The sequence below is a fragment of the Mesitornis unicolor genome, unplaced genomic scaffold, assembly GCF_000695765.1.
Source record: "Mesitornis unicolor isolate BGI_N332 unplaced genomic scaffold, ASM69576v1 scaffold49737, whole genome shotgun sequence".
NCBI lineage: Eukaryota > Metazoa > Chordata > Aves > Mesitornithiformes > Mesitornithidae > Mesitornis > Mesitornis unicolor.
Window position 1 is genome coordinate 30,904 of NW_010196767.1, and position 11,608 is coordinate 42,511.

Genomic DNA, 11,608 nt, shown 5'->3' on the forward strand with positions numbered 1-11,608 from the left:
TTTGAGGTAGGTGTATAATGTGGGTTATAGTGTTTGGCTAGAGCAGAAGACTTTACCTCAGATTAGGGGAGCTGTCAAGCTTATATTTATGCTTTTAGCTCCCTGTCACATCAGTTGCACCTGGAGCCTTTGGATAGCCACTGACTCATAGCAGTTGAAATAAATAAAGCAGCAAGACACCCTCCCTTTCCCTTTCTGTATTACCTACCAAGGCTGCTTGCCGCAGCGTGCTGGCTTGTATCTAGGTGCACACAATCAATTAAGTGTTGTACAGTACTTTGTGCTGTATTCTAAAGCAGCACTTTATCTCTCACTAAGCCTATATATGGCTTGCAGGTTGTAAGACTCATGTAGGGGGACTCCAAAGGGCCATACTAGGCTCTCATTAAATGTGCCTTTATGCTTTAAGTATGTTACCTATAACACACAAATGGTCCTTATTTTTCAGGTTTTGGTGTAGAAGCATTGCTAGTCTGTTTGGGGTTTTGCTCTCTGTGACTTGTCTAGCTCAACTTGAGTTAGCACTGCTTTCCCTTCTGAGGATGACCTAATCACCAGCATATTCTTTTATTTCTTTAGCAGTGCCTCCCAAATTGAAGGAAATGAAAAACCAAGAGGCTGCTGTGGGTCAGAAGCTAGTGCTAAGATGTGAAACCACTTCAGAGTACCCTGCACTCAGATTCAAATGGTTAAAGAATGGAAAGGAAATAACAAAAAAAAACAGACCGGAAAATATCAAGATCCCCAAAAAACAAAAGTAAGTACAGAGACATTTCTCACAAGTGGGGTTGAGAGGGGTGGGGAGAACAATTCACCAGAACACAAGCGCTGAGGTTGTTAATTGCAATATTGGAAAGCTAAAAGCCTTGAGTTACAGAGGAAGAAATTTAAGGATACATACACTGTTGTTATTTTTCTTGAATGTATGGATGAAGAGATAGTAAGGTATAAATATTTCATAAATAATTTTCCGTTTTCAATTTCTATTTATTTTCTGATAGCCAAAGGCTGTAATTTTTGCCAGTCAACCTTGGAGACAGGCCATTTTTAAACTACTGACAGGAACAGACGTACCTGATGTTTATTGTCTAAAATCCAAGCACATTTAAAATCATCAAACCAATGTAGATTTGGAAATATTTTTGAGATTTGCTTTTCAAGTGATCTAGTCCTAAAGAAGGCCTGAATGCTGCCTGCGTTAGTTTTGAGTGCCTTATGCAAGCTTGCAGTAGTCCTTTACCAGAGGCCTTCCTGCACATGTATGGGCCTAGCATATGCCAAATGAGTAGCAAAGCCTTCAAATCTCACCCTCCTGGCTGGGGGCAAGCATCCTCTACATGTGAGTGATGTGACTGCCAAAAGATAGTGTAGTACCTTGTTTCTATGGGGAAGGGGAAGCAGCTACACAATGACTTTTCCTGTTAGATCTCTACCTTGTTGTTCAGGTTAAAAAGTTTCAATTGTGGCCACTCACACATTAAAGCAAGCTATGAAAATCTATTTGAACACAGTCCGTCAACTGATTTCTGCCGTCAGTAGGGAGGGCTGCTGTCTGCTGCACTGGGCTATGCCTTCCCTTCTTATAAGGCATAGAGGATTTGGGGTGGGGTTTGCAAGAGGTCTTTTCCTCCACCGTGTCAAGTGCCTCCATACTATTTGTCAGGTCTCAGCTCATTAGTCAGAACAGCAGCCAAAATCAAACAGACATTTGACTTTTCAGAGTTATTCAGGTTGAAAGCCAGATGTCCTGCACTCCCTTGCAGTTTTTTGCACCCCAGCCAGGGGCAGAAGGCGGAACAGAGAGGGAGGCAGGGCAGCATCACCACAGACCCCATGCCACGGTCACACAGACGGCAAGAAGGAACCTGTGATGTCTCGTTCCAGCATTTGCAAAATGGAGCTGTTCCAGGTGGCAGATAGCCTGGCAAATTGTCTGGACTCATTTGCAGGGCCATATGTCTCCAACAGAGTTGTATTTTCAGTCTATTCTGTAAAGAAAATGTTCAGGTCGGAGGCTGGCCCTCAGCTTCCCCAGCAACACAGTGCTGCTTGTGAGGGGCAAACTGCTTTCCTCTCTTACGTTTTGGCTGATGCTCATTGACCAAACTCACTGGAGCCAGGATTTCACCTTCTGGGGCTAGACTTTGTCAGTGCTGCATTGAATCAGTAACTGCCTTATGCCAGCTCCCTTCTTTCTCTTCCCCTCCTGCCCACTCCCCTGCCACGAAAATTTGAAGAGCTGGCAGAAGGGAATCTAGCTAATAGCTATTGATTAGAGCATGCATGTGGAACATGTGAGGCTATTTTTCAGGTTGCTGTGCCAAAGCATGTTTAAAATTCCCCAAAAGATACATAATGAAAAAATTTAAACTGGACCTTTTTCTGAAAAATGGAAATCAGAAGTCCTATTCCCTCACTGTAAGTTGGCAGAATGCAGACTTTGGCCTAAATTTCACACTTATGTGTGTTACCCCAGCCGCAAAGGTATCACTCATCATTGGTATTTCTCTCTTCTATTTCTGTTTTTAAATAGAAATGTCAGTGTGGAACAAAGAAACCTTTCCAGTTAGAGATGTGAAAGCCACTAGATGTAGAAAAGGGAAAAGGCAGAAATGTCTACTGACATCTGAAGGATTTTCCTTGTCTTTCTACTTTGAGTTTTTAGTTTGAGGACACATCAGTGCTTTACCATTTCTTCTTTTGCTGTTTTTGTGTGCTTTCAAGGCTGAGTGGATGTGAGCAGCTTAAGAGGAGATAGGTTTTATTTTGATAGAAGGTGGGACAGGCATGTGCTCTAAAGCAAAAGGAAAATGAGGGAAAATGAAGTGCAAATGGATGCATTAAAAGACATGCAGATTACAGTAAAAAGAAAGCCACAATAAAAAGATCCTATCACAAATAAATTGAATACCAATGATCAAGGAGTTTTCTCCCCTCTTATTTTCTGTGCTTTTTCATGACAGGACATGGATAAATGTTTGTCGTGCTCGTATGCTGCCATATTGTTACAACAAGTGGTTTAGTGTGAATTTTTTACTATTGCCAAGTGTGGGAAACATCAAGTAGGATGGCTAGAGTAGTTGTTGAGCTGTCTGGGATTAATGTCTATTTTAAAGGTCAAATGGCTACATAAAAAGTAGGCTACACTTCTGTAGAGGCATTAGCACGCAGAGTACCACAGTCTCATTGACTCTTACCCAAACATGTGAGGCTTGAGTCTCTTTCAACATAAACGCTTTTTATAAAAACCTCACAAAGTTTGTAAGTAGTGCCTAGTGGCCAGAAGTGACTTTTGGTAATGTGATATTTTGCAAGAAATAACCTTTCTCATTGTGTGATGGTGGAATAAAACCTGTTCATTGTTAGGAGAAAAATAAAATTTTCTGAGTTATGGCTATTTAGCTTTAGTTGGTTTTTTTTTTAAAATACAAAAGTATCTGGCAGAGTGTCTAGCTCAGAGAATAACAAAAAATGAAGACTTTAGTTTGGCACCTGGAGAAGGCATGGAAAAGATAATCCTGCAACCTGGTGTTTATTGAGTGCCTTTGGCCAGCGTGAATACTACCGGTTCAGAGGATTTGCACAAGTGGGGCAGATGCTGAGTGTGTTTTCCTGGTTTTTTTTAAGAGCTTAGAAGACTCTATGGCAATGCAAGCTTCCTCAAAGCTTGGCCTTTTGAAGACTGCCTTGCATGCAAAATAAACTCAGGGGATCACTCCTCTAAGCTTACTAGGGTGATTTAAAGTTGGTTGATTCAGAAAGTGCAGAGCTCTGACATGCAATGACATGACAGTACAGCAGGGGATTCACACTAAATGACTGTGCCCCTTCTCATTACACTGGAAAGTCAAGAGAAGCTGAATTTTTTTAAAATTTAAGTGAAAGCCATTTAAAGCATTCACTTTTTACCTCATTTTATCATGGGATGATGAGCATGCAGTCAATGAGTTGCTGCTGCTGTTATGATTGCTGATGACTCAGGATGCCACGATTAATTGATCTGTGCGTCCATGCTCTAAGCTTTTCCATTGTGACAACGGAGACACAGAAAAAGTTAGGCACCAAACATGGGCTTTTCAACTGCTTGCTAACTTTCCCATGTCAATCCACTTATACTGGTAATATTTCCTTTTCCTTCTCTGATTTCAAACCCAGGTGAAGCCTGCACATTTTTGGTTTGGGTAGTGCGCTGTACAGAGTGAGACTTTCTTCATTATGTGAATAGGGATGTCTTTATCGGGGTTGGGTTTTTTGGGCGGAAGGAAGGTGTTTGCCACTTCACCTAGCTGATGGCTTTGGATGCAATAGTCCATGAGAAAACTTTGTGTGCAAGTGCTCTGTACCTTGGTCTTCATCCAAGCTTAGCCTGGGTATTTGCCTGCGGACAGGCAATTCTGGATGACAGATGGAGGCTGGAAGCAAAATGAATTCAAGCAGTCAGATAAGGTGGGCTGAGGCTGCACTCTGCAGATGTATTCCTTTCCCTTTCACGTCTGAATGCAAGCTCAGCACTGTCACAGTGATGATAAACTAAAAATATGACAGAAGCAAATCTTATAGTGAGAGGCACCTTTTGGTGCAACTGAGACTGAGAAAAGGACAAGCATTTGAATCTAAAATCCCTTATCGTGGGCTTCAAGTGAATACTGTTAAAGTATGGTATTTCTATGGAGCTGCTGGAGTACTGTATTGCTAGGGAGCTGCTTCATTTGCAGCCATTAATGAGTCATCTTCTGCTCTGGCTGTTTTGAGTTCTGTCCTGTTAAGTCTTGATAATATTCTTATGGAAATAAATATTCATATTGTTTCTCCGGCTCTGAGAGAGAAAACTCCTTACAGAGCTTTTCTAAAAACAAAAGTAAATTTGGCTTGTTAGAAGTAGATTTGTAAGAAATATTGTTGCTTCACCTATTTTAATAGAATCCTAAAATCATAGAAGAAAGACACAGCTCCTTGACTTTTCTTGCAGTTATCATGTAAAACAGAGAAAAAAAATACATGTGCAGAGTGAAGAGTTTCTTCTTATAAAAGCCAAGAGTGACACAGAGGTGGTTTGCATCAATATTTGTAAATATCATACGAGGAGGAAGAGAGACTGCAGCAGACATACAGTGGGTACCCGAATAGAAGTTATATGGCTGCAGCTGTGCTTCTTGCTTGCCATTCTATTAAAGGGAGTTCCTCAAAAAACTGAGCTTGTTTCCATTGCCTTTTGAAGCACCCTGATGCTGCAACCTGCTCTCCATCTAGACAAATGTCTGCAAGCATGGCTGCAAGTTAACCTGTACGATACAGGATATATCACATGTCCACAGAAGCTGTAAGGTGGTGTGGACTACTGCCAGATGTTCCTGGATGGGCCCTCAACAGAGTGTTGCAAAGGCAGGTGTGTAGATGGCTGGCAGGAAGAGAAAAGAGCAGGCCATTTTTACTGTGATGTTAACATAACTGTTAGCCAGGTGAAAAATTCCTACACAAAGAGGCATTAGCTTTCTCCTTCTGGACACTTCTGTCACAGTTGCAACCACATTTTTCTCATATATTCATGGTTGCCACCAGCTAGAGTTTGTTCTTGTATGTCATCTGAAATACAGCACAGTTAATCAATTCAGCATTGGGAACTGAACTCATATAGTTGCCTGAGAAGGGGGCCCAAACAATCAGTTTTTCAGTTTTTTATTGTTTGAGCAAACCTGAGCAAATTGCTAATCCTGGTTTGACTTCTCCTCCTTCTTGCAAGCCCAGTGGCCTCAAGAAGGAAGCCCTCTCTCCTGACATGAGGCAAATCTTGCCATGAGGGTTTCTACCAGAGCTGGGGTCCACCTAGCACACCACTCTCACCCCATGAGGGCCACACCATTGACTCCTCAGTGACAGGGCCCTCACATGGAGACAGGGAAGGCTGAGCTGCTGATAAGTGGATGTTTTATAGCAGATGGGATAGTTTACTGTGCTGGAGGAAGGGATGGCTCACAAGGATGGGTTGGAAAGTGGCATTGAACATTTTGGTTGGTCCAGAAGTCCTCCTGCTACAACAGACTTGTTTCTGGGCTGAACTCAGTCCTACTCAATGGTTCCCAGAAGGGGTAACCAGTTGTGGTGTCTGCATGGAGAGTTAGGAGACATGGCTGTGCTGAAGCAATTCAACTCACTGCTTAGATCAGCACTTGTCACTAGGCATACTGGTGACTGTGAGCTTTTAGAGTGAAAAACCTTTGTATCCTGGGGATCAGTCCTTCATGTTGGGGTAGGTCAACTTAGGGAAGCCAATGTGCATGCACTCTACTAAGTAGCTATTCTGCAGATAAATGAGCAGGCTTTACTATAGGCAAAAACTTCCCGAAAGCACTTATTTTAAATAGAAATTTGGAGCAGCAATAATGTGTGTAGTTTCCCCAAGCTAGTCATTCTCTGCAGTCTAGTTAATGGGATTATTGCCATCACATGAGTTGGGGACCCCTTGAATGACACCAGAACATGTTCCTACCAAATTAATGGATAGGCAGGAGTTCTGCGTTTTAAAATCTAATCTTAAAACCTTGGAGACTGATTAAATTACGTCTCTGAGCCAGGAACAAAATGTAGCTTCATGCAAATTGTCCTTCTGCCCATAATTTTTTGTTAGCACTGGAGAATGATTTACTATTGGGGTTTCAGAGGTTGTTAAAGAGAGTGGTGTGTCCTAATCTCATGATTATTTAGTCAGATGTTGGAAACTACGGTACTTACCCAGAACTCTGCTACTGGCAATATGAACCTGTAGGAAAGAGTAATCTATTTTAGTGTTACACCCATCTCTGTGGCATCTGGATAGCTTACAATTCACCTGAGAGAGGAAGGTTGTTTTTCAGATTTCCTATAAGAACAAAGACTCCTCTCAAGCAGAAAAGCATAAACAAGTATCTTTGAGTTCACTGATATGCCTGTTTTACGGCAGCCTGTTAGAGAGATGATTTTTTATTCTTCTCCTTTCTTTCAAATCTGGATAGTGTTAACCTGTCAGTAAGAATGGAAGATGACTCTCTGTTGAGAGGGGAAAAAAAGAGTCCATTAGTTGATGCAGTGACTGTTACTCCAGTACAAGATGTTTATATCTTTTTTCTGATTTAACAGGAAATACTCTGAGCTTCACATTTACAGAGCCACATTGGCCGACGCTGGGGAATATGCATGCAGAGTGAGCAGCAAACTAGGGAATGACAGTACTAAAGCCAATGTTATCATCACGGACACCAATGGTAAGGCTTGGCTCTTTATTTTACTGTCATGTTCAAAAAGACCATGTATGAAAGCTGCCATCAGGACAAAACAGTTTGAAGGAAAGGAAAGCTTTGCAAGTGAAGTGGAAGTGGATGCACTGAAATCTATTAGGTGTGCTAAGAAAAATAATCAAGCCTGACTTATCTGCTATGTAGTTGAGGTGTTTTATTTTCCTTACCCAGCCAAATGGGATACCTCCTACAGATCTCAGAGCGATCAGCATTTTCTGTGTGACACTTTTCGACACTAAGTATAAGACACAGTCTAAATAGCCAAGATAAGGAGAGGATGAAGGGAAGGGAATATTATTCTGATTTCCATAGTACACATAAGTAGTGGAGGCCATATAGGCCTGTGGGGGAGCTTTCATTTAACCTAAAACATGTCCTAGTTTGAACTTCTAAACCAGCACTACTCTCTTTGTATTAAGTATATGATTGCTACCGTTTTTACTTTCACAGATGTTGATAGTTTTTTCTTTTGATTTCTAAGATAATTAAGACAAAGGCATGAGTGTGTTTGAAGGTGTATTATTCAAAGGCATAAATGTAATCCAGGTACTTTAATTCAAGTACTATGATTTTAAACTTATATCTTGAGGAACAGAGCTTTCCATGAGGCATACAGCATTCAGATTTACCAATATGATTTAAAATTGTTATAGGTTGCTATTTTTGCAGGGCTCCTTTCTATTTCATTTATAGAAAGTTCCAAACTGGTTCTGATGGAATTTTGTGAGTGTTTCCGTTGTACACAAATATTTTAACAGTACTGTTTCTCCTTGCAAGTGCATTGAAAGCTGCAGTCCAGATGAAATCTTGTTTCCTGAGTGTGATATTGACTAATTCAGCTCTGATAATTCAAACTCTAGTGAAGTACCAAAGGAACATGCCCTCAGTAGCAAACAAAGCAGAAGTTCTGTCCATATCTGAGATGGGTTTAAAGATGTTGCTGCAATGGGAGTTTACTAGAGATGCTTTTCTGTTCCATGTTGTGCTCTGAAACAGAAGATAGGTGTTTAAATAAACAGAAAAACAAATTTTAACCTTTGCCAGTGGGATTTGTCTTTGACATCTGAGTCTGTTTTGTGGTCACATGTTGAATGCTTGACTGTATATTTGCTATTCTATTTCATGAACTAAAAAATCTCAAGTGCTAAGATTTCATACTAGCTGCATGGTATTATAATCATGATCAAGTATCAGGAGACTGATATGAAAGATCAAATGTTATTTACCAGAATACTATTAGGAGGAAAAATGGGTAGGTGTTTCTGTGTAGCTTTGTAAATGCTCTTGGTTTCCATGAATACAAATTTTGGTTGCTCATTAGCTGCTTGCATGGAAAGCTCCTATACTGTTTCCAAGATACTGGAGTTTCCAGAACTCAGCTGTGGGCACTGTGCCTGGGCCTTGTTACAGATAAATGCAAAAAAGTGCTCGGGTGTCCTCTATTACTTTCTCAGACAAGGAATGGTGACATGGCTGGAGAGTGCATGTGAGACCTTATTCCTGCGCTTCATGACATGGATTTTTCAACTTCCTTTGGGTTATGCTGAATGACAGCAAAACACTCCTGCTACAGGGAGATGGGAACTTGGTTTTGAATGAAGACATTTACAGGCAAGCTCTGTTACGTGAATTTGTAACTGATGTATTAGAATCTGTCTAATCTTGTTGTGAAACGTAAGTTGTTTAAAACACAGCCATGCGTGCAAACTCCCTTGAATGTGGGCAAACTTGTATCCAATCTAATCCTGGCAGCTGGCTCTTGTCTGTAAAGATCTGAACTGGAAACTCAGTGATATCTGAACTGGAACATCTCAGTGATATTTGATAATCTAGAATCAGGCATGGCAGCATTCATTGGATGAATAAATCAGTCGTGCATATTTGGTTGCCACACATACATCTGAGCCCCCTCAGCTTAATGTTGCTTATAAATTACCAGTAACATTGTTCTTAGTTTTCCTCCTAATGATGGAATTTTCCACCTGGATATGAGGAACAGCATGGGCAACATCTGGTGACTTTAGAGAAATGGATCCCTAAGGCCTCAGAGGGCAACATCTGCTTTGCAAACAGGGACAGACCCCCTGCACGGGTGACCTCCTCACCCCTCCTTTCACTGCATTCACTGACCTCTTCGCCTTGCTAGCTTAATGACAGATTTGGGATCCAAACTTGGTAATGAGCCCTGAAGGTCAATCATTATTCAGGTCTTATATGTCTGTGTGGTCTTGCACTATTCATGAGGAAGTCAGAGGTTTGTTGTTTGTTTGGTTTTTTTTGAAGGCAGCATATTTAACTCTTATTTGTTATTTCCTGCCAGTGGGCTTTTGGAGAAGATCTTGGGGTCCAGTGCAACCCAGGAGCCCCTGTAGAAAACCAGTGTGTGGACATCACCAACTGGAAAGAGCTGAACCTCTCAGTGTAGGCAGGGAGACTGCTTCCTTCTGCCGCTGGTATATAGGGTGACAGTGGGGTAAAGAAAGATATGTCAGAGGGCCTGACTTTCTCGTGGTTGTACTGACCCGTTCTGCGAACCATAACTTTAATTATGACCTTTACTTTAATGACCTCACCTGGTCATGTTTGTTATGTATGATGTGCTATCTGAAAATTAGATCCTCCTTTCCTTTTATGCTGGGTGCTTTAAGACTGAGGGTAGATAGGGTGATGGCATTTCTGGGCATGGAGTTTTTTCTTTTCACTAAAAGATTAGTGCTTTTCAGTATAAAAATCTTGATTTTAATTTCCTAGAATTCTGTCAAACTTTAACTATTTTAGTTGACATTTTCTTTGCTGGTGTATGCCACAAAAGAGAACTCTAGGAACTGACCAAAGGTCTGTCTAGCATGATGCCTTGTCTCTGACATCAACTAGCAATGGACATTAGCAAAAAACACGTGAAGAACAAGGCAAACGTGAGCTTTGTTTTCCCAAAAACAGGAAAAGCCACACCTTTGCAAGTAAGGTCATATGTCTGAAAATTTTTAATTTCAATTCCCTCTTCCAAAGCATAGAAATATGAGTATCATTCAATAAAACAATTAGAAAAATGTCTTTGTTGTTTTCAGTGAGCAAAGAGCTTTATTTCCCCCTAATTTCATTCCCAGAAATGGTTATTTTTTCTGTCTTAGGGAGTAATAGTCAATGCAATAGTGCTTTGCTACACATAAACGCACACATGCAACACACACAAACTGTATTACCCTACATAGACTTTTAAATTTTCTCATTTTTACTGAAGGGAACATAAAGCCTTGTCTGTAGAGCCACATGCATGGATTAAAAATGCAACAAATATAAAAATAGGTAGACAAACATTATTTTTTACCAGTCTTAATAGCAAGCAGTGGAAGCTATTCTGTTCACTTTTAAATTTATAATGAGTATAGCCTGCCCACAGGATATGAGCTGCCTTCTTATTTTCATTCACTCGTATTCGTGTATGCTCCCTTAAGAAAGATTGTAATTGAGGTCAGAATAGAGGCACGAGGTTCTCCTGGAGTTGTGTAAATAGTGCACAGTAATGCAATAGTAACTGCTTTTTTGCATCCTAATTTGTCATGTTAGCCAGGCAAGATTCTTGCAGTGAATTTTTTCATGGACTTTCTCATGAACAGAAGATTTTACTATGCTTAATAAATAACACTGAGATAATGCTTCATACCACAGCCAAAGCTTTCAATTTCATGTTGGAAAACTTGCTCACAGATTCCCTTATTTAGACAACTAGGTAAGTGACCTTGTTTTCTAAAGTGCATGCCACAGTTCCAGCTGACTGTGGTGTCAGTTTTTTCCATTAAAACCTGTTTACCTAAATCTTTTGCCTTTCTAAGGATGTTTGCTGTGCCCAGCATGACTCAGGGTGCAAAAGAGTGGATTTCTGCAGAGCTATTTTGCAAGTTAGCAGTCTGTGGAGCTGGGTAAATGCTGGCTTGTGTGCGGGGCATTATGTGAGCACTCATCCTGTATGTCTGTGCAACGTGAGTTGATGTAGTGTGAGTCATTACTGGAGGTGGCTGGAACAACTTTGCCTGAATTGAAGGGAACAAAAAGTGCTCAGGTGCTCTGTTCATGTAACTCAACTGTAGGCAGACATAAGACTTGGGAAATGCATTAGCTGCAGAGCCAGTAGTCCATGCAAGCTTCTGGTTTTGCATCCATAGGACTTGCAATGGTACCAACAGCTCCGAGTTGTACAGTAATCAATAAGGATCTGATACTCATCATTCATTTAGTTTGCCGTTCCCCTTCTGAAGGTAGGTAGTAGCTTATCTTCAAGAAGATGGCAGAGAAATAAGTAAGTAAAAGTATCTTGCATCTAGTACCCATAAAACATG

General features: G+C 40.8%; 1 protein-coding gene across 1 annotated transcript; it reads left to right on the forward strand.

Annotated features, from left to right (window-relative positions):
• Nucleotides 1-579: 579 nt before the first annotated feature.
• Nucleotides 580-7,238, forward strand: LOC104543869 (pro-neuregulin-1, membrane-bound isoform-like; the record flags this gene model as incomplete). Its single annotated transcript, XM_010188578.1, has 2 exons — nt 580-757; nt 7,114-7,238. Coding segments are annotated over 2 exons (303 nt in total), but the record flags the coding sequence as incomplete, so codon positions are not given.
• Nucleotides 7,239-11,608: the final 4,370 nt, after the last annotated feature.